General features: G+C 29.5%; 3 protein-coding genes across 3 annotated transcripts; 2 read left to right on the top strand and 1 right to left on the bottom strand.

The window, feature by feature from the left end:
• The first annotated feature begins 1,367 nt into the window (after positions 1-1,367).
• On the top strand, positions 1,368-2,484 carry LOC109797491 (miraculin). Its single transcript, XM_020357544.3, has one exon. The coding sequence runs from the start codon at positions 1,429-1,431 to the stop codon at positions 2,056-2,058; it is 630 nt and encodes a 209-aa protein (XP_020213133.1). The 5' UTR covers positions 1,368-1,428; the 3' UTR covers positions 2,059-2,484.
• Positions 2,485-3,859: 1,375 nt separating this feature from the next.
• Positions 3,860-5,992, top strand: LOC109796448 (pentatricopeptide repeat-containing protein At2g20540). Its single transcript, XM_083074162.1, has 2 exons — positions 3,860-4,226; positions 4,308-5,992. The coding sequence occupies exons 1-2, from the start codon at positions 3,977-3,979 to the stop codon at positions 5,522-5,524; spliced, it is 1,467 nt and encodes a 488-aa protein (XP_082930288.1). The 5' UTR covers positions 3,860-3,976; the 3' UTR covers positions 5,525-5,992.
• Positions 5,993-14,069: 8,077 nt separating this feature from the next.
• LOC109796449 (beta-glucosidase 12-like) lies at positions 14,070-23,247 on the bottom strand. Its single transcript, XM_020356123.2, has 13 exons — positions 23,104-23,247; positions 22,890-22,959; positions 17,937-17,995; positions 17,774-17,849; positions 17,571-17,648; positions 17,399-17,486; positions 17,049-17,304; positions 16,815-16,933; positions 16,432-16,649; positions 16,220-16,251; positions 16,013-16,115; positions 15,757-15,865; positions 14,070-15,640 (listed from the first exon to the last, which is right to left on the bottom strand). The coding sequence occupies exons 1-13, from the start codon at positions 23,212-23,214 to the stop codon at positions 15,445-15,447; spliced, it is 1,515 nt and encodes a 504-aa protein (XP_020211712.1). The 5' UTR covers positions 23,215-23,247; the 3' UTR covers positions 14,070-15,444.
• Positions 23,248-23,693: the final 446 nt, after the last annotated feature.

Raw genomic sequence — 23,693 nt, forward strand, 5'->3', positions numbered from 1 at the left:
TCGGTTAATGTTTATAAAATAAGGTTAATATTAGTGGACGAGTAGTTGCTCTGTGTATTATAATTCTGTTTGCATTGTTTTCACACTTTATGCGATAACGACATTGTTCAAAATTTTACTAAGTTATCACTTCCAATATTTAAAAAAAAAAATTAAGATTCATGCTCCTATGTATTATTATTTTTATTTAATTTTCTATAAGGAGAAACTTTTACATAATTTAACCACACTAAATATTAAATTTGAATATCACTACTAATTTATACATGCACCAGCGTGTACCTACACCTACACACAAAATTGAAGAACTAGAACTAGAAGGTAAGAACAAAAGAAGAATTCGTAAAAAAAAAAAACAGGAACAAAAGAAGGAAATAAAAGTAACTTGATCACAATTTCATAAATCATAATAGGCTCAGAGACAACACAACTGTGTAAGTTTCATAATTTCTTGTACCAACTCTCTTCCACGTGTATGAGGAGATAAAACAAAAAATTGCTATAACAATTGAAAAGATACCTTCTTATTTTATCTGAAAACAAACACGTGAAGTTTCATTTTTAATAATGTTTTTTGTAGAGTAAACACCTCGGTCCCACACCAAGTCAACAATTCTATCCCAACGTTCCGCAGATCTTCAAACTTTTATTTTAAATAAACCACTCGTGCCCCTCGGGTCAAATATAATATAGACCAAAAAACCAGTACAGATCAACAATTATATATCTTCGTAGTTATCCAGTATCATCTTACTTCTTAACATCAAATATTTTTTAATGCCAATTTAAATGCAATAACCTCGTGTTTCACAACCCAAATTTCAAAATTATTTTTTATTCAATTGATAAAAAATATCTAATTTTTTTTAAATACTAATCTCGACAAGAGAAATTCGTCCAACCTTTTTTTAGTAAAACTTTTTTTTATCATATATATATATATATATATATTTATTTATAAGACAAACATAAAACCTCACTTTAAAAAAATCTTTATTTATTTATACTAGAACCAATGGAAAAATTCCAAAATTAAAAATTCCTTTATCATACATAACAAAGAAACTTGGTTACACTATCTTTAATCCAAATGCTGGGAGAGGCTCTATTTCAATGCACAATTAACATCAGTTGATATAAGTAATAACGATTTATAATTTTAACTAAATAGTATAGAGTTCAAATTTTAATGTTAAATATGAAATAAATTATATTAAAAATGGAATATCCACATACATTCATAATCTAGTTGAGATTAATTAGAATTTTTAATAATGATACTTTGTACCAATATTATTATAAAAAAGAAATCCTTAGTCCAAATGGGACCTCACACAGCTGACAGCACTATATAATGATGCATCAAGAGACATGCAACACAAGTGACATCCACACAACACACTAGCCTGAATCACATAAGCAAACACAATGAAGTTTTCCATGGCAGTTCCCCTATGTCTCTCCCTCCTCTTGGCTCTCAACACACATCCACTCCTAGCAGCAGAGCCAGAGGCAGTGGTTGACAAGCAAGGTGAGCCTTTAAGGCCAGGAGTGGGGTACTACGTTTTCCCCCTTTGGGCCGACGAAGGGGGCCTCTCACTGGGCCCAACTAGGAACAAGACATGCCCTCTTGACGTCATCCGTGACCCTTCATTCATAGGCCTACCTCTCACATTCTCTGCACCGGGCTTTGACTACATTCCAACTCTCACTGACCTCAAAGTTGACTTCCCTGTGAGCACAATCTGCGTCCAGTCAAACGTGTGGAGGCTGAGGAAGGAAGGTGCAGGGTTCTGGTTTGTGAGCGCTGATGGGAACCCCAATGACATCACTAGCAAGTTCAAGATTGAGAGGCTTGAAGGGGAGCATGCCTATGAGATCTACAGCTTCAAGTTCTGCCCCAGTGTGCCTGGAACACTCTGTGCTCCTGTGGGCACTTTTGTGGATACTGATGGAACAAAAGTTATGGCTGTGGGAGATAACATTGAGCCTTACTATGTCAGGTTCCAGAAGGCCTCCGTGAATCATGAGAAGAATCAGGCTTTTAGCATTGTCTAGTTTGGTTGGTACTTGGTACCTTTTGTGGATTATCAGGTGGTTCTGTTATGCATGATTTTTAACTAGTCTCTCTGCATGACATGTAATAAGAGTGTTTTTTTAAATTTTTTCTCTGATAAAAAAAATTTAAATTGCATGTCATGTCATGTAGTAATTTGATAGGATCATGAATTACCTGATAATTTCTAGTCATAGTAAGAGGGGTTATGACTTGGAATAATAGGCCACAAGAGTGCAAGGCAATGCAGCTCTTTTTTGCTGTGGCTGTGTGAAGGAATTGCAAGGAGTTTAGTTTTCTAGGTTCGCATGTCTCACAACAGAAACAGTCGTTGTCCTTGTCTCTGTTTTAAGATTTGCAAACAATAATATCTTTCTCTCTCTGTTTTAACAAGGGAAATGAAATTTAGTTATTTTGCTTGTACCAAATGTCTCAAGTTTTTGGGTTCCATATTTTGTAACATGTTTTTTCTAATTCTGCCTTAATTGAAGTATAAAAGAGCAACATAGCTTGCCAAGTAACTCGAGGCTAAGCATGATCGACTCTTCTTGAGTTTAGTTAGCACTTTGTGCCTAGAACTAGAAGGCAAGAACAAAGGAAGAATTCGTCATATAAAGATAAAAAAACAAAGGATAAAAACAAAATTAAGTTCATCAAATTTCAAACTAGGCTCAGCCAACGCAACCATGTAACTTTCAAAAATTCTTTTACCAATTATCTTCCATGTGGACGAGGATAAAACGATAAATGGATATAACAATTGACAAGATCGATAACTTCCTCTTTTTATCCGAAAATAAACACTAGCACGTACGTGAAGTTTCAATTTTAACAAAGCTTTTGTCGAGTAAACATCTCGGTTGCACTCCAGCTCCACAATTATATTGTGAAAATCTTATTTTAAATTAACCACACTAATGCTATATATACTCGTGGCAAATTTAATATAAAGAAAACCCAAAATGTCTATATTATACTATATCCACAACCAATAATAAGCAAATTTAAAACTAATAAGCTCGTGCAACATGACCCAAATTTTCTATAACATAATTCTATCCATAACAAAAAAAAAAAAAACACCAAATAAACTTGGTTGAAGCACCCCCATGCAAAAGTTTCACCTCGTGCAGCACTTTATTATGATGCATTATGAAATATGTAACACAAGTGTCATAATCATACACATAATACATTAGCCATTTTGCCTCAATCTGAGTGACAAAAACATTGAAGGTTGCGATTCCAGTGCATCAATTACTCACCCTATGTTTTCCCCTTCTAATGACCCTAAACATAGCCACTACTAGCAGCAGAACCTGAGCCAGTGGTTGATAAGCAAGGGAACCCTTTGGAGCCAGGAGTGGGGTACTATGTGTTTCCACTTTGGTCTTTGGGGGTTGATAAAGGGGCATGGCATTGCACACCCTTGTCTAATAATCCTTGGGACGTTTAAAAGAATTAATTGTGAGATTTTAACACGAGAATCACAAATGAAGATTATTATTATCACTGCTCAGTCATAAGATATTTAACTCATGAATATTTGCATGTGGTACAAAAGCGAAAACCTCCCAACAATAATTAATATCATTTTAAGATAAATTTAACATTATTTTAAAATATCGATTTAGATTTAACTCAATCCTGAATGGTAAGATAAGAATTATTTTAAATTATATATACTACTTAGATTGTATTACTATTGTAAATTAGATCTCCAATAAATAATGATGTCATTTTAAAAGAATAAAAATTTATAAGAATAGGAATTAATAAAAAAAATAAAATAAAATAAAAGAGTATAACCAAATTCTAGTACGTTAGAGGTGAGTCGTGTTTTTGTGTTTTTAATGTACAAATTTCAATGTTCTAACTTCTAACGGATGAACTATGAATCTATGATCCAGTTTTATTTTGATGAACTACGCATCCTTGCAAAGAACACTGCACAGTTGTGCAAGCCTGGACCAGCTTAAGCGAATCCATGCGCAGTGTGTGACACTAGGATTCCTAAACTTCCGAAATGTCCAACAAACTTTGTCATGCAGGTTGCTTCAAAGTTACAAGAATGTTGGAAAAACAGAAGAAGCAGAGAGGGTCTTCAATCAGATTAAGGGTCCAGATATAGTATCATGGACATGCCTCCTCAACCTCTACCTTCATTCTGGTCTTCCTTCCAAGTCCCTCTCAGCGTTTTCCCGTTGCCTGCATATTGGTCTTAGACCTGATAGCTTCCTCATTGTTGCAGCTTTATCCTCTTGTGGGCACTGCAAGGATTTGGTTAGAGGGAGGGTTGTTCACGGAATGGTGTTGAGGAATTGTTTGGATGAAAACCCAGTTGTGGGTAATGCTTTGATCGACATGTACTGTAGAAATGGGGTGATGGGAATGGCTACTTTGGTTTTTGAGAAGATGGGGTTCAAGGATGTGTTTTCTTGGACTAGTTTGCTCAATGGGTACATGTTGTGTAACAATCTGAATTGTGCCCGTGAAGTGTTTGATGCAATGCCTGAGAGAAATTTGGTTTCTTGGACGGCTATGATTACTGGATGTGTCAAGGGAGGAGCTCCAATTCAGGCTTTTGAGATGTTTAAGCGGATGGGAGCTGATGATGGAGGACCTCGTCTTTGTGCGGATTTGATCGTGGCGGTGCTCTCGGCATGTGCTGATGTTGGGGCTCTTGATTTTGGTCAGTGTTTACATGGTTGTGTTAAGAAGATGAGCCTGGAGCTGGATGTTGCAGTGAGCAATGCTATGATGGATATGTACTCCAAAAGTGGAAGGCTTGACTTAGCTGTAAGGATATTTGATGAGATCTTGAAGAAGGATGTGTTTTCATGGACTACAATGGTATCAGGGTATGCTTATCATGGGGAAGGGCACCTTGCTTTGGAGGCATTTTCTCGGATGTTAGAATCAGGGGTTACCCCAAATGAGGTAACCATGTTGTCAGTTTTAACTGCTTGTAGCCATGCTGGATTAGTTGTGGAGGGAAAAGTGTTGTTCAATAGAATGATTCAGTGCCATTATATGAAGCCGAAGATTGAGCATTATGGATGCATAGTGGATCTTCTTGGCCGCGCTGGATTTCTGGAAGATGCAAAAGAAGTGATTGAGATGATGCCAATTAACCCGGATGCTACTATATGGAGATCATTACTCACTGCTTGCTCTGTTCATGGGAATTTGAGCTTGGCTCAAATAGCAGGAAAGAAGGTAATTGAAATTGAACCAAATGATGGTGGAGTTTATATGCTTTTATGGAATATGTATTGTGTTGCTAATATGTGGAAGGAGGCCTCAGAGATAAGGAAGTTGATGAAGGAAGGGAGGGTCAAAAAAAGGCCCGGGTGTAGTGTGGTCGATGTTAATGGTGTTGTTCAAGAATTCTTTGCTGAAGACACATTGCTTCAAGTTAGTGCAGAGCTTTGCCACTTGCTAAAAAGAATCAAGGAGCACTCATAAACATATCATTTTTAAAATCACTTATGGTAGAAGTCTTTGATGAAGCAAATAAAGGAAAACTGGACCACGAAACTAGAATTTCTGCATCCATCTCATCCCTTTGATCCTAGAGAAATATGGTGATTTCAATTAACAAAAGTCTGAACGATTTATCTTTGTGATGCAGAAAGAGACATGTTTCCAGTCACGTAATTTAAAACATGTGGCAAGTCAAATTTAATAGAGTTTGTATATTTATTCTTTTAGACAATTATTTTTTTTATAGAAAATTTAAGTATATATTCTCCTTGTGTAACTGGCTAGGCATTCTTGACTGTTCACATGGTTAAACCCTCATATCTCATTCCATATACGATTCTTAGCAGGTAAGATTTTTTTTCCCTACCTTATGTAATTTTGATAGTTTAAGGTGATTCTTTTCTCATCTTTTCAATCTAACTAGTTACAACTTGATTATTCCCTTTTCAACTATGTCTTGCTTTATGCTTCATAAATTTTTAATCGATTTTGGAGTTTTGAGCATTCATTTGGCAGATGATGGTTTGAAATTAACCATTTTGTTGATCTACTCTTTTACCTTACTTTAAAATATTTATTTAGAAATCAAAGTTGAAGCAACACATTGCTGAACACTATATATAAAATCCACTATCATACATATATGTGGATCTTAGACATAATTCTTCATACTTAAAAAAACTGAAGTTTGAACATTGAGTCATGTGCTTGATATTATAATATTTAGACACCCTATACATTATTAATGAAATTCATCTTCTTAATACGAAGTATCATATGTAGTGTGTATTTGAATTGTTGTTAGAAAGACATCAAACGTTCATTTACGCATTCCAAAACACAAAATGGAGAAGCAACAATACTGATGGATTGAAAAAAAAGTGGGTCATGTTCAACGGAACAGTAACCCAAATACACCCGTAACATTTTTGTGTTGCAGAAAATTCTTAAACCAAATGGTTGAGAGTTTAGGATATCTTTTGAGTCCATTATCGTAATTTACAAAGCAAATTTCATATCTCAAAGTGTAGCTAAAATACTGGTGGAAGTTGTTAATCAATGACCATGCAAATATCCTTTTACATTCGTGCCATCCCTAATAAATTCAAAAGCAATAAATAAGGGATGCATTGAACATACATGTAATAGATCAATTAAGAAGGAAAATAAATAAGTTGTCTTTTTATATGATAACACTTGCTTGATTGTAGTTTGATAGCACTCTAGGGTTCAACCACCTGAGACCATAAACCATAATTGGATCTGTCAAGTTTTATGTTAATTGTGTTGTTGTCTAACTCTTGTGAATTGGTTTGTGGAGTAAACTAGTTCTGTGCTAGGACTTTAGCAATGGTAGCAGCTAGAGACTACACGAGGTCCTCTAAGATGTTAAAGGATGCCTTAAGTTCATTCCTCGTGCTCTCATCTGCCATTTAAGCTTTTGATCTTTAGAACACAGCCCTAGGATCAATCATTCTTGATACCATGCCAATTTTGGGAAAAAAACCCTTAGTATTGTCATTAATTCGAGTTACTTATATACATGTGATTGTATTATCCAATATAACCGAATCAATCACAATAATATGAAAAGATTACAATCAGAAACTAATTGAGAGAATCAAGGAGTAACTAACTCCTAAGATCACGTAATTGACAGCTAAGCTAACAAATATATCAATTAAAATTAACCACCCTTAAGATACCAATTAGGAATCAATAATTGGAATCTACTATTACAATTTTGAAAATAAAAAAAAAATTCACTTTTGACTCTTAACTAATGTCTTGATATTCTTCGTAAATTTACGATAAACTTAATGCTATTGACTAACTTAGATTTTTTTTCTCTTAATTCTTGTGAATTAATTGCTTAACAAGTGTTATTATAAAAAAAGATTGAAAGAATTATTTAATAAATATTAAATATTAATATATTTAATCTAAAATAGATTGAGGGAGTGCACAGGAATAGACAACTTAACTTTGAAGATGATTTTTGTACCTGCACGAGGGTATATCAACAATTTCGTCTCTTTCTTAGTCCTTCTTCTTGGTCTTCGTCCTCTTCATCACTCTTCAAACATATCTATTCGAAAAGGGTAAAAAGGGTACCAACAAAAAGATATTCCAATGTCTAGGTTAGTCTTCGACTTTAGACAATCAATGCAATTAATGCTTCTATAAATGCCAAGTAACCTACCTTCTCTCTCCATATTTGATACTATTTATACTAATCTTATTAGGTTTGGGCTCACATGGTAGGCTCAACAACCATCACCATGCCTTTAATAAAGTATATTTGCTTATTTTCATATTTAGTGGATCCTTAATATAAATCGAAGAGTCCTCAGTCTCCACCTTCTAGTATAATTTTATTAATTAATTAATTTTTTTTACCATTCATATATATATCCTCTATGTTGGTCCTAGTTAACTAGAATCTAGAAGAGAGGTTGAATAGATTTTATCCCAAGATGACTCTAATTTAAAAAAATTCTTGATCAAAACCTACCAAGATATCTAAAACTCAACATTTACTCAATTTGATTTAACAAATAATAGTAGATTACAAGGTTCATTACCAATGTATAAGAATATTAAAGTTAATGCAGTGAAACAGTCACTTGTAATCAAGGTTGATTTTATATTACCAATTTCTTAAATCAGTTTCAATTACAAGAATAATATTTAGAGTATATACAATAATTGAAATATCATATCTCACAAATCTTTGAATTCTTTAATAAAGAAATTATCAAGATTCCTAAAGAGATTAAGAACACAAGTTTATACTTCAACCATCTACTTGGCCTACATCCAGTTTTCTCTGAAATATCATATCTCACAAATCTTTGAATTCTTTAATCAAGAAATTATCAAGATTCTTAAAGAGATTAAGAACACAAAAGCTTATACTGGTTCAATCATCTACTTGGCCTACATCCAGTTTTCTCTGATTTAGCATCCCACTAAATCAAAAATCATTCACTATAATATTGTATACAAACACCATGCACACACAATATTACAAGAATATAAACATACATCAATCTTGACACCACAAGATTGAAAAAACACAAATTTTTGTACCCCACAGAAATTACTTGAGAAATCTCACTCAAGATTTCAAGATCTCTTATTGAGACACACTATCTCAAGAGATACACCATTCAAAATGAAAATACAGGTTAAAGATCATAAAGATATCACCTAATTTTGTGTAGATATTGATCTCTCAAATTGAATACACTTCTTGAATTTCTTCCTTCAAGAACTCATGTTCTATCTTTGTAGTTTTTGATATTTCAGAAAAATTCTTTGATCAGCCTTGATTCTTATTTATGAAAGTAATCTTTTTCTCTAATGTTCTTTTTAAAAAAAAAATATCTAATTGTTCTTTTTTAATTTCATAAAAGATAGGTATATAAAGTGCAAGATGTGATTCAGTTATAAAGAGTAATAATAGAGGTAATCTATTACCTGATAGGATAATTTGTTACTAGCTCTTTAAAATTGAACCAAGAACACAAAACTACCAAGGTAATCGATTACGGGATATGATAATCGATTATCCCGAGCTTTCTAAGACCCAAAATTGAGTTTCAGATAATCGATTATCTCATGTGGTAATCAATTATTCCGATGAAAATTTTGATTCTTTAGCCTTGTTTCAAGTAAGAGAGTCTATTTTAATTTATTACCAACTTTGGTAATATGTTACCTCAAAAAACACTTAAAAATCATTTTTCAGTAATAAACTTGGTAATCTATTAATACAGAGGACATTTGAATATCCTTTTCCAGTAACAGACTTGGTAATTTATTACCCTAAATAGTAATTGATTAATAATATTACCTTGAAAACTATTGTTTGAATCAAGTCATATTTCTATGTTTAAACACTTGATAGTAAATTACCTTTTCATGATAATCTATTACTTTATGTTTATATGTGGAAATACTAAAAAAAAAAATCAAATTCTCGGTTTCTTAAAAAAATTGATTAGTTCTTGAATTAAGCATTCATCACCATCATCAAACATAAACAAACACACACACACACATGCCTATATCTATTACAATCATTACAATATCCTTTTGCATAGGCTTAAGCAACATCTATATAATACATCATCAAAACTAAAACAATCTTCAGGAGTCTTCAAGATGTCCCATCATCTCTAACAATCTCCATTATCTAAACACTCTAGACTTTTTAATTAATAGGAATAATTTGCAGTTTGGTTTTTAAAGCTTAATATTTTTTAAACTCTCAATTTTGCAATATTTTCAATTTTCATCCTTCTTATAATTTAGCAATTCTGAGTCACGTATTTATTTTTAGGTTGTATTTAAGTAGAATTTTTTTTGATGATTATTCATTTAATTAAATATTGTTGATTATAACTCAAAATTTAATCTATCATGAGTATGTTCTGTGAAGTCTTTCATTTGTATATTCTTATAGGTTCAATCTGTGTTCATTTGTCTGATGGGTAGAATGTACATTTAGTCTATCTTCATTAGTCCAATGGGTTTAGTATGTCTTCGTTAGTCTTATGAGTTTATTATCTCTTTTTTATAATAATTAGTCTTAGTGTCTTGGGTCCTTATAATTATATATATATATATATATATATATATATATATATATATATATATACATACACACACACACACACCTATTTGAGGATCTTTTCTAAGTGCGATGCAAAGAGAGAAAGCTTGAGAGCAAAGTACTAAGTATGAGTGTGAAGAGTTGAGAAGATATGTAGAGAGGAACAAAGAACTAGTTAGAGAAATCAAGGGATTTTTGAGAAGAACAAGAAATTGTTTTGTTGTAGAGACTTGATATTGGTGTTCAACTAGTGAAATTTACTCTCTCTCGTGAATATAAACCAAATTGGTTGAATCATGTAAATTTGTTGTGTTTTCTTCTCTCAATCTTTAACATTTTACTTTTATGTTTTTTGCATTTATATTTTTATGTTCTTAATGGATTTTCTTGTTTCTACATTTTTTTATTTGTTCTTGCATAAGGTCTATTGTTGTTTGTTTTCTTTCTTATTTTAAAACCAACAAGAGGCACAGTCTGTGGGGAAAAAAGGAAGAAAAAAGAAAGACTAAATCACAGGAATAACAAAGTATGATATCGAGAAGTTTTTAATTAAGGAACGATGACTTTGGGTTATGGAAGATAAAGATGGAAGCTGTCTTGGTACAATAGGGAGTTGTAGAAGCTTTGAAGGGTTAGGCAAAAATGTTTGAATCTTTATCACAGAAAGAGAAGAACGAGATGATTGATAAGGCAAGAAGTGTTGTCAGCTTGTGTCTAGGTGATAAGACCCTGAGGGAGGTTGCAAGACAAAAAACAATTGCTTCCATGTGGGTCAAACTAGAATCTTTATACATGACAAAGTCTTTGGCAAACCAGTTATGTCTGAAGCAACAAATTTTCTCTTTCAAGATGATAGAAGCAAGATTGGTTCAAGAACAACTTGGAGGTTTTAATAAGATTCTTGATGATTTGGAAAATATTGAGGTGAAACTTGAAGATTAGGATAAAGCTTTGCTCCTAATCAACTTTTTACCAAAATTCTTTGAACATTTCAAGGATATTCTATATGGAAAAGAACAAGCCATTTCCTTGGATGAAGTTCAAACCTTAATTTGAACTAAGGAACTTCAAAATAAGCAAAAATTGAAGACAAAGGATAATGGTGAATGAGAAGAAATGACCTAAGGGAAAGAAGTCTACATCAAAATGGAAGAGCAACACAAAGTTCAAGCTTAGATGTTATATTTGTCATAGAACTGGTCATTACAAGAGAGATTGTCCTAAGCAAGAAGGCAAGGAATCGAAGAGTTCCATGTCTTTGTTGTTTTAGATGGTTATGAGAGTGTAGGGGTGTTAATGGTATCAACATAAAAAATGCAAAGGAATTGGGTTATGGATTCTAGATGCACCTACCACATGTGTCTTGTGAATGATTTCCTTGAGACTTTAGAAGTTAAAGAAAGTGGAGTGGTGATTTGAGCATGGCTCAAATAGCACAAGATTTAGGAAAAAATGTAATTGAACTTGAGCCAAATGATGACAAAGTTTATATGCTTCTATGGAATATGTATTGTGTTGATAATATGTTGAAGGAGGCCTAAAAAATTAGGATGTTGATGAAGGAAATTAGGGTAAAAAAAGGCACGGGTGTAGCGTGGCTGATGTCACTACAACAAAATTTATTATTAACGATAATTATTTAATGATAATAATTTAATTATCTCTATTTAATTATATAATAAAAATATTAATGACTAATATATAATAGCTACTAAAAATGCATTTATATTATACTAAAGTTTACTATTAGCGACAATTATTTATTGAAAAAAACTTAAGTCTCACATCGATTAGAGATAAGATAATTAAAGAGTATATAAGTGAGTAATAACTATCACCTTACAAGATTATTTTGTAGGGTTGAGTTAGACTCCTAATCATAGTTTTAAAAACCGGACCGGTCATCGAACCGGTTAAGGTACTGGGTCAGTGGGTCAAAGGTTGAACTGGTGGGTCACTAGTTGAACCGCATGACTCGGTTTTTATTTATTTTTATTAAAAAAATATTCATATTAAATATATTTTATACTTATAAATTTTAATAAATTTATATCTTATTTTAAATTTCAATTTTTCTATCTTATTTAAAATTATTTTTATTTTTGTTTTGTAAAAAAATATATAAAAAATTACATGTTAAACTGTATATTAATACAAATTAAAAATATAAATAATATATACATATATAATATGCTTGCAATTGATATCACAAAATAATATATGTAATATCTACATATATATTATATTATTAAATATATAATATAAAATTAATAATATGCTATAAAAGTTATTTAAGTTGTATATTATATAAACAAATACATTAGAACAAATAGTCATTGTTATATTTAATAAGAATCTTTGTTCTTCCATTAAGAGATTCAATTTTCATTATTATTTTTGTGGTTTATGGTCCCTTAAAAAAATAAAAATAAAAATGGTTGAACCGGTTTGACCCACCGGTTCACCGGTTGAACCGGAAAATTGACCGGTTCAATCCGGTTTGAAACGGGTCGACTGCATAACCGATCCAACTTAAGGTTCGGACCGGCTGGACCACCGATTCCCGGTCCAACCGGTCCGACCGGCCGGTTCGGTCCGTTTTTTTAAACACTGCTCCTAATTCACTATTCTAAATTGGTATCAAATTATCCACTATTACAAAGTTCAATAGTGCTATAAAACAATTAGAGAACAACTTTTACCTTGTAGGTCTCACATCTCTTAAGAGACAAGACAATTAAAAAATGTATAAATAGAAGACAATCCTCATCTTACAAGTCTCACATCGACTAGAGATAAAAAAGTATATAAGTTATGAATTTAGAAAAGAAAATTATAGGAATAAATTATTTAAAGTTTTACTAACAATAGATAAAAGTCACTAAATGGATGGAAATGAGACAATTGAAAAAAAGAGTTAATCACCTATACACTTCCAATGTAAAGTTTTTTTACACTAGCAGTCAATCAGAGCCGTTAATAGTATCTTTTCATCTGCTCATTTAATTAAATTAAAATAAAAAAGGTAAAAAAGGCACTATTAACGACTCTGATTGACTGCCAGTGTAAAAAACTTTACACTGACAGTGTATAGGTGATTAACTCTGAAAAAAATAACTTTAATTTAATGGCCTTTAAAATAGCTACTAGCTAGAATTGCCACTAAAAAAATAAGTTTTCCGGACAATTTAATGGGTCTTTACCAACATTTTATATAAATGTTGGTAATAGTATTAGCAACCCTAGATACACTAGTCATTATTTAAATACTGATAAAAAAAATAATGGTCATTTATATGATCGCTAAAGAATAAAATAATGGTTACAAGAGACTAATAGTATAGTGTGTGAATGGTGTTGTACAAAATTCTTTGTTGAAGACACATATCGCTTCAAGTTACTGTATAGCTTTGCCACATGGTAAAAAGTATTAAGGAGCACTCAACAACATTTCATTTTTTAAATCACTTTTGAAATCACGGAAAAGTGGACCAAGAAACTAGAATTTCTGCATCCATTTCATTCCTTACATAATGGAGAAATGTGGTTATTTCAATCAACGAAAGTCTGAATGATTTACCTCTGATTCAGGAAGGAGACATGTTTCCAATCAAGTAATGTAAAACTTGTGACAAGTCAAATTTAATAGTGCTTATACATTTATTCTTTTAGACAATTATTTGTTAGAAATTTTTTTTAAGTATATAGTCTCCTTGTGCAACTGACTAGACAGTTTTTTTTTTTTTTTTTTTTAACTTTTTATTGTTTACACAATTATACCCTCATATATAAAACTTAGGTAAAACTTTTTTTTAACTGTGATTGATATTGTTCTCCTGTCGAAGTTTGAGTTTTATCTCGGTAGTATTCACTTGCATTTAATGCATGTTTTATTAATATATATTTGCACATGTCATTGAGGTAAAACTTCAATTTTAATTAGAGAATAATACTAATTATACTTAAAAAATTGTACCTAAATTTTATTTATATATCATTTCATGTACCATTCTTTAGAAGGTGGGATTTTTGTGTCACCTCAATGCAATTTTGGTTAGACACTACAACTCAAATGGTATTTAGCAACATTTAAAAAATGTTACTTAATTATGTATAAATGTTGCTAATTTGTTTTAGTAACATATTATCAAATGTTATATATAGTTCATGTTGCTAAAGACTTTTAGTAACATTTTTGCATAATTAGGTAACACTTTTTAAATGTTATCAAAGTAGTATTTTTGTAACATTTTAATAATTTTTTGTAACATTTTAATGATGTTGCCAAGATTTTTTTAATCATATAAAATAATAATTAATTTTAATTTAAATATTAATTTTAATTATTATATTTCTATGTCTCCTAAACTTCTAAGAATTCCTTAAGTTTTTAGGGAAAGACATTTTTAGTTAGTCACCACTAATTGTATATAAAATATCAAATTTCATTTATCTTAAATATAACTATATGAGTATATATACTCTTTATGAGTCATTAATCTATTCGATGTGAGACTTTATTTATGGGTTACAATTAGATATAAGAGAAATATATTTTTTTTACTCGATGTGGGACTTTGATTTTAGAAGCAATTATAGTAACATTTTTCAAAAAAATGTTGCAAAATAACTTATGTAAATTTTTTTTACTCGATATGAGACTTTGATTTTGAAAACAATTGGAAAAAATAATATTGAAATACAAAATTACTTTATCTATAATGACATTTTTCAAAAAAATGTTACAAAATAACATATTTATATAATATATAGTAACATTTTAACAAATGTAAACAAGAAAATGTTGCTAAAAGATTAAAATCTAGTAGTGAGAGGTCATATTTTATCTATATGTCTTGCTTTATGATTCATAAATTTGTAATCTGTTACGGAGTTTTAAGGATTCATTTGGAGGAAATGAAGGTTTGGAGTTAATCCCTTGTTGATCTTGGATCTAGTTAGATAAACTTTCCATAAAAACTTATAAGAGAAGAAAATGCGAAAAAAAAGACAATTAACTTTTTCATAAATTAAAAAAATAATTTTTAGAGAAATAAATATGAAAAAGAATTGTATAAATTAACTTATACATATTTAGAGATATTTAGAAATCAGAACTCAAGCAACACACTATTCAACATAATATATAAAATCCATTGATACACACATGTGGATCTAGAAATAATTAATCATACTTGAAGACTGAAGTAAGACCATTGAGCCATATGCTCATTATTATAATATTTAGGCATGTCATACATAATTAAAGAAATTCAGCTTCTTAAAGCGAAGAATCATATGTAACAATTTTATGTTGTAGGAAATTCCTAAACCAGGTGGCTGAGAGTTTTGGATATCTTTTGAGTCCATTATCATAATCTACAAACCAAATTCCTGATCTCAATGAGTAGCCGAAAAACCATTCAAAGTTGTCATTCAAAGGCCATGCAAGATATCCTTTTACATTCACGCCTTCCCTAATAAATTCAAAACCAACAAATTGGTGAAGCATTGAACATAAATATGCAATAGGTCAATTAAGAAGAAAAAAAACTACTTTTATTTTTTTATTTTTTTATATGATTGCACTTACTTGATTGCAGTTTGAAGATAATAGAGATGGCCATAATAGTAATTGATCCTAGGTGTATCTGTCAGGGCTTCCTCAAGCAAGAGTGTTGGATCATTCAACTCGTCAATTGCTATGTTATTTGTCAGAAGAAAATATACATGAGCATAAACTCATTTTCTTAACATTAATATAAATCAAAAATTAATTTTGCACCAATGAATGATCTTTTATAGATGAATAATGAATAGATTGAAAGAAAATACAATGAGTGTGTTACCATTTCCAGTGATGTAAATCAAAGGGTTGTTGTACTTTGTTTTAATATAGAGCAACAGTTTGTGAATCCCCTTTGGATAAACAGACAACCATACTGAAGTACTCTACAAATACATATATCATTTTTTTTATTGAGCAGAATAATCGATTGAAATGAAGCATTAATATGTAGTTCATAATATTTCATTTAAACCATTCACATACGTACCTTTGGACCAATACGTATCCCGTTACGCTCATCTATCAACATAAAATACATCATGTTATTTTCGTTCTTCAAAGCCAAATGAAAATGAATTACATAATAAATTAAAGTAAAAAAAATTATTTGGTCTTGTCATATACATTTAAGATGAAATCATCTCTCTTCCATTTATTGAAGCCATTTCTATCAGTGAGATCTCATAAAAATGCACTTACTTGTAAGAATAGTAAGAGAATCCGTGAGGTAGCTAGGCATGGATTCACTTAATTCAGATGCATCAGTGGCATAATAGGAAGTGTGGTAGATTAATCCAATAAAATCAAAGGAGCCTCTTACAAGTCTGGCCTGATATGTAGAGAATTTTGGTAAACGACTCTCCACTAGAGTTTGCATGGAACTTGGATAATCTCCTAATGTTAATGGATCTAAAAACCTGAAATACACATGTTATGCTCTCTAAGTAAATATTATTTCATTGTTGTAAATGTAAATTAAAAAATAAGTAATATACTAATGATTAGTCATCTTCTCACAACAAAAGGTCAATGTTTAAGATATAATAGCTCCACGTGTGATTTTTGGTCCATAAAGTAGTTACCATCCAAGCATGAAATCAATGGCTCTTTGTGCAGCTTGGTGATGATCCAATTCTGTATCATAGAGAGGTACCATCCAATGAGAAACTAGTGTTATCCCTATCCATCCCTTTTGAGAAGCCTATGTGCACAAAGTAAAGATAAGTTTTAGGTCTCAATATATTAATATTAATTCAAGAAATGCATACACTTCATGAATTGAATTTTCAAAGTATAAATTTTTAGCAAAACCTAACTTGATACTTAGTCCTGTAGATGTTAACAGCAGCTGCATGAGCAAGTAACTGATTGTGAGCCACTTTATAGGGTTCAGTTGCTGAATCCCCACCAGTACAATTTTTGTTTTGCCAGGGTGAACATCGTCCAGGTGCGAAAACCCCCTTAGCATAGCCATGATCACTAAAAGTCCATGGATCATTCAATGTAATCCAATACTTCACTCTATCCCCAAATTCCTTAAAGCAAAGTTCAGCATAATCCTGAAAATCATTCCTAGGATAGTGATAGGAAAAAAAGTTAGGTACAAGGATTTTTAATACATAATAATTATATCGAATATATTAGTTGTTAGATATGTTAATATTACACTATATTGGGACTTAAAAAGCCACCGTATTCATCTTCTAAAGCTTGAGGAAGGTCCCAATAAAAAATAGTCGCAAAAGGTTGAAGACCTGCAATGGTGGATGTCAATTAAAGTAACTATTTCACTTTTTAGACCTAAATACCAGTGAAAAATAAATAAATATTTAAATGACCTTTGGCTAGCAGCTCATTGATGAGATTGTTGTAATAATTAATTCCCTCCTTGTTTACACCTCCACTAAGCTTTCCTTCTAAATTAACCAAGAGATTCAACATTTAATTGAATGATTATTCATTGAACAAATAATTATTTTTCATTGAAATGAGATTTAATGAATGGTAATGAGTAAAATTAACAAAGTTTCATGTTTCTTACTTGGCATTATTCTGGACCAAGAGATGGAGAATTTATAAGCATCCATGTTCATGTCTTTCATGATCTCAATATCTTCCTGCATTATCAATTAATTATGTTTTAAGAAAATTCTCAATTATGCTTTGTATATGTTGTTTTATTACATGTTCATTATATATTGCACCTTATAACGATGGTATCCATCAATGGTTACATCTGCATTACTTCTATCCATTATCTTATCTGTCATAGATCGAACAGAATATAATGGAGTTCAGAACTAGTGGCATCTCAAACAAATGTAAAATAAATAATAAAATTTAAACTAAATAAATCAATATGCGTAAGTCAGAATTAATAAATAATTATGTTGTTTTATAACCTTATGAGATATTATTAGCTTTTTTTTTTACAAATTAATAAATTTTGAATGATTTTGTGACTTATAATTATTTTATGTTTTTCATTGAACACATTTTCTACATTATTCTTATGTTAGTTATTTTGTTCTATATTTGTTTATATCTTTTTAGTAGTTGATCGCAATGAAAGTAAATTGTGCACAGATGTATGAGTTAATTACATATATACTATTCGTATAAATTTTTTTTTATATTGACAATCAATCAGATTTGTTAATAGTGTCATGTTATTTACTTATTTAATTAAATTAAAATATAAAAAAATACTATTAATAGATTTGATTGGTTATGGTGTAAATAAAAAAAATACTATTAATATATATATATAACACACCCTTCAGCCTACTCCTCACGTGACGTTCATTTTTTGCCATGATTTTCGTCTTCTGAAAGAGGACGTACCCAATAATTCACGCATTCTATTGTTTTTATACTGGAACTTTTTTTTCTTCTAAATCACTCAACAGTCTAATCTGAGTTAGGACTATTAAAAATGATTATGTTCACTTTTTGATTATTTAACGCATTGACATATTCAGAACTCAAATCGAAAATAATTGATTAAACTAAAATAATCATACGTCAAATGATCCACACTAATATTATTACTTTTTTTTTTTTTTTTGCTGAATACACTTATATTATTACTACTCTCTTTCCCATCGATCACTTCCTTTTAAAATTATTGATTGATATTTAAAATTAAGGCACGAAAATTAGAATATAATTTCTCTTATTACTTTTATAAGAATTAAATAAGAGATGTTGTTTAATTCTGTTTCTAAAAATTGAATTTAAAATATCGTATTTATTAATTTGTTAATAACAATGTTCTTCATGCATTACTAGAAAAATGTCATTTTTTTTGCGAATTTTCCTACAAAAAAATATTCGCAGAAATTTTTTACAAATATTCCTGCAAAAAAATCTTCACAGAAATTTTTTGCAAATTTATTTACGAAAAGTAATTTACAGATATTTCTTACAAATTTTGCTACAATTTTAATAATCATAGAAATTTTTTTCATGGTAAAAATTTACAGAAAATATTGAAAGAATTTTATTTTTTTTCTTGCAGATTTTCTTGCAAAAATAAATTCGCAAGTAATGTTTACTAAATTGGTAGAAAATTTTGCAGGTAACTTTTCTTGTGGATTTTCCTACATATTTTAATCCTCAAGAAAAATAAAAAAAATATTTTAAATTTATAAGTTTAATATTTTAAAAAAACTTCAAGTCCCACATCGATTGAAAATAAAGCAATTAAAGAATATATAAGTTAGGGCAACACTTACCTTACAAGTTGATTTGTATGGTTGAATATTAAACTTATAATCTACAATCTTAGAATTTAAAAGATTATGTATCATATGTTGGAGGCATGGAAACAAATGTTTCGGATGAATTCATTGTGAGCATTTGAAAGTAATTATTGATAGAATTTATAGTAATTTCTTTAATTTTTTTTCGTAAAAATATTCCTGCAACATTTCTTGCGAAAAAATTCGCAGAAACTTTCCTGCAAATTTTCTTGCAAATTTTTTTTGCAGGAAACTTTCTTACGAAATTTTTTTTTGTAGGAAACTTTCCTGTGAATTTTTTTTGCAGGAAACTTTCCTGCAAATTTTTTTTTACAAGAAACTTTCCTGCGAATTTTTCGTAAGAAATTCCGTAAGAAAATTTTTTGCAAATTTTAAAATTCGCATAAATATATTATCCACGAAGGTATTACCTGCAGATAAAATTTTGCAGAAAAATTTGCAGAAACAATGTTTCCTTCGAATTTTAATGAAAAATTCGCAAGAAAAGTCGCATATATAAAAAAAATTCTAGTAGTATGAGTTATTATTATGAATTTAGTTAATAGTAAGTAAAATGTATCAATACCTTAGGCTTTTCATATATGTAGAACATTTTAGAAATATTAATTTGCCTTTTCACACGCATAATAAATAAAAAGTAAAACAACAAACTTACTAATGATGATAGAGATTAAAAAAATTAAATCATAATAGGAAAAAAATATTATCACTATTAAGTGTAATTTCAGAAAATATATTACTTAAGGGTCTTATTCATTAACTACCCTTAAGACATTGGTTAGGGATCAATAAGTATAACGTTTTGAAGTTGAGATTACATTGATAATTATTGTGGAATGTATTATTATAATTAAAAAAAAAAACTAACTTTGGGCTCCTTAAGTATTATTATAATTAAAAGAATTAAAAAAACTAACTTTGGAATGTATTATTTTAATTTTTTATAAGACTCAATTAACAAATTTATAAGAATTAAAAATTAATTATTTTATTTAATAATATTAAATTTATCATAAATTTACATATTTTTTTTCAAAATTATTCTTAAAATAAATTAGACATGTTCTTTTTTTTTTTTCCAAATATTTTTGTTAACTTTAATTCTTTTAATCTCTCAATAAATGTATTATTTTAATTTTTTAGACTATGCATATAAATAGACAAAGTAAAGTTCCCAGACTTCTCTCTATAGAAGACGAAATTAAATTCTCAAAAAAGTTTAACAATATGTCATGGCCGGGAAACCTATTTAATTAAGTTGATGGGAAGTTCCTCTCTTTCCAATACAGTAACTAGAAGAAAATGTATGTCGGATTCAAGTTCAAATAATAAAAACACACTAGACATTAATGTAAGTCTACTCTTTGTGGTCGTAAAACAAAAGTTTGTAAAACTTATACAATATTATTTTTATGTTTATTTTTTTTATTACTTCATTTATTATAAAGAGATATTATTAATGATGAAGATAAATAAACACAAAAGTAATATTATAAAGTTATTATAAAACTTTTATTGTACATGTAACATTACTATTTTAGAAGTATAGTAATACTTTAGTATTGATGTGAATAGAAAAAAAAAAAAGAAGTTAAAGAAACTTGAGATTTGTTGTATAAAATATCAATAATTTTAGAATAATAAAAATAGTAAAATAATATTTTTTTATCCCATAATAAGTATCATATTAGAAGAAAAAATATATAAGCCCTAAAATAAATATCATGTTATTTTTTCAATATAATATTAATTATATATTTTTCATTTATATTCTTCATAATATCTTTTAGAAAATAATTTATGTTTCATTATTTCTAATAAAAAATTAATCATAAGATTAAATTTCATTAAAACTCTAATGCTTTTCATCTCTTTATTTTTTTTTTGAAGGGGGTTTTTCATCTCTTTATTATTATTATTTTTTAATTTGTGTAAACATAACATATTGGTCATACAAGAGAGGACCGGCTTAGAGTTGATACTCGATACCCGATAGCCTAGGGCTTACAGCTGAGGGGGCAAAAGAATAGACAATTTTGAAGATGATTTTTATTAATAAATTAACTTATTTTTCACCATTCATATTTTTTTTTTTAACTTTTTAACTTTTTATAATTTGCGATTTGGTTTTTAAAACTCAATATTTTTTTAATTCTACTATGTTTTTGTTGCTGCTGATTTTTTCTACTACTTTTGCTGTTAAATCTGTTTCAAATTATACTCATGTTATAATATAATGTGATATATATATATATATATATATATATATATATATATATTCTTCATTTTCTAATATTATACTGATGGCCAGAATCAAATCTAAGTCTTAAGATGAGTTACGCCCCCATAACACCAGTTGAATCAACCTAAATAATTTATAGTTATGATCAATAATAATTGAGCTGGTTACGAAATTAGACTCAAATATACAAAGTTCATAAAAAATCTACGTTCAAAATTTAGATTTATTTGATTCAGTCTCCGTAACATATAACGTGTTGATGTGTCATATATATTTATATTTAGCTTAGCTATATATTTTGTCCTTATTTTCTCAATTTTATAAATTTAATTTTTTTTTTCAAATTTAATCCCCCTTTATTTTAATATTGTACAATTTTGGTGTAACATTTTTTTTATTAGTGAGAAGAAAAAAAAAAAAACAAAAGAAAAGAAAAAACAAACTAACTACCCTTAAATATAAAGTCTCCATTGTATCTCCCAACAATAACGAAAACATGAGTTGGACAAACGGATTATAGGACTAAAATGTCAACCAAGATATTATCGATCTTAGATAATCTAAAAAATTCTAAAATATGATTATTATTATTATTATTATTATTTTGTATAAACTACATATATCCTCTATTGAAGATAGTTTAGTTTAAGTTAGGTGAAATTATTATAAATTAATAATAAAATTATTCTTAAAAAAATTTAATATAATTATACATTCAAGATTTGAACTCAAAATCATTAATTAAGTTAAATAAACATGTACAAGTTGAAAACATTGATGTTGAACTTTGAAATTTTTAAGACACTAAAGTTCAAAACTTTCATGTCTGATTGATGTATTTAAACTTTTAAAACATTAAAATTTTGATTTTTTTAAGAATGTGTAAACATTGATATATTAAAAATTCACCTTTTTATTTAGAATGCTTGATGTTGTTATAAATAAATAAATATATATATATATATATATATATATATATATTCCTTTTTTTTATATATTTTCTTTTTTTTTTCATGTTTTAGATAGCATAAAAGAGGAAAGAAAAAGAAAAAAAATTGCAAGATTTTTCATGTTTTAGATAGCATAAAAGAGGAAAGAAAAAGGAAAAAATTTGTAAGATTTTAATTTTTTTTCATCAAAAGGAAGAATACCTGGATAATGATGAGTGAAAGTATCCCATATACTGGGCCCTCTGCCACCAACATTTGCTGCACCTTCATACTGAAATTAACAGGCAATATATATATATATATATATATATATATATATATATATATATATATATATATGAACCATCACATTTTAAGCCATATATAGCATCTTACAGGCATAGTTTAATTAAGATTATTGAAATATTAAAAGAACTTGATAAGCAGATGATGTTGTTCCAAAAATAAAACCTTCTGGGAAACTACTCCGATTCAAGGATGCAATGTTATCGTTGTTGAACATGGTTGCTGCTTCAATAATTAGCATTGAGCCGAGAATCAGAAAAACACAATAATGAAGAAGAGTGACATTCAAATTTGTTCCGGCCAAAAGGTAGACTAGGGTTTTTTCCTAGATCGTGCCTCAGAGCCAGAGCATTCAAAAAGAGTAATCTGTCTTTCTAGCTCTAGGGTTTTGGGTTTTATACTTTTGTGTTTATGGGCTTCGTGGACCCCGCGATTTTCAGGATTCTCCTTAACCGCTCTTATCCTGAGGTCGCGGGAGTGGGTGGTTGTTAGTCAAGTCGGTATTTTACCGAGAGTGCCTTCACAAGGAGACCTATCGGGAAAGTGACGAATTTCCTCTCGGGTGCATGTAGCCGAGATTGGAGCCGAGTTGCCACACCTTGTGATAGTACCGTCAGATATTGGACGAGTAGAGGGTCTAGTCAGGATTTTTCCTAGACGGTATGTTAGTCGAGTTAGTTCTCAGCTTCCGAGAAGCTACTCGGTTTGGGGCGCCATGAT

This window comes from Cajanus cajan, chromosome 1, assembly GCF_000230855.2.
Source record: "Cajanus cajan strain Asha chromosome 1, NIPB_CcT2T_4, whole genome shotgun sequence".
In the NCBI taxonomy this organism is placed as follows: domain Eukaryota; kingdom Viridiplantae; phylum Streptophyta; class Magnoliopsida; order Fabales; family Fabaceae; genus Cajanus; species Cajanus cajan.

Coding starts and splice junctions, on each gene's coding strand:
- LOC109797491 (XM_020357544.3), top strand. CDS start 1,429: ATGAAGTTTTCCATGGCAGTTCCCCTATGTCTCTCCCTCCTCTTGGCT.
- LOC109796448 (XM_083074162.1), top strand. CDS start 3,977: ATGAACTACGCATCCTTGCAAAGAACACTGCACAGTTGTGCAAGCCTG. Junction 4,227..4,307: donor CAACCTCTACCTTCATTCTG/GTCTTCCTTCCA, acceptor TCATTGTTGCAG/CTTTATCCTCTTGTGGGCAC.
- LOC109796449 (XM_020356123.2), bottom strand. CDS start 23,214: ATGCTAATTATTGAAGCAGCAACCATGTTCAACAACGATAACATTGCA. Junction 17,996..22,889: donor TTTCACTCATCATTATCCAG/GTATTCTTCCTT, acceptor GATCTATGACAG/ATAAGATAATGGATAGAAGT. Junction 16,252..16,431: donor TTCTCTTACTATTCTTACAA/GTAAGTGCATTT, acceptor TTATGTTGATAG/ATGAGCGTAACGGGATACGT.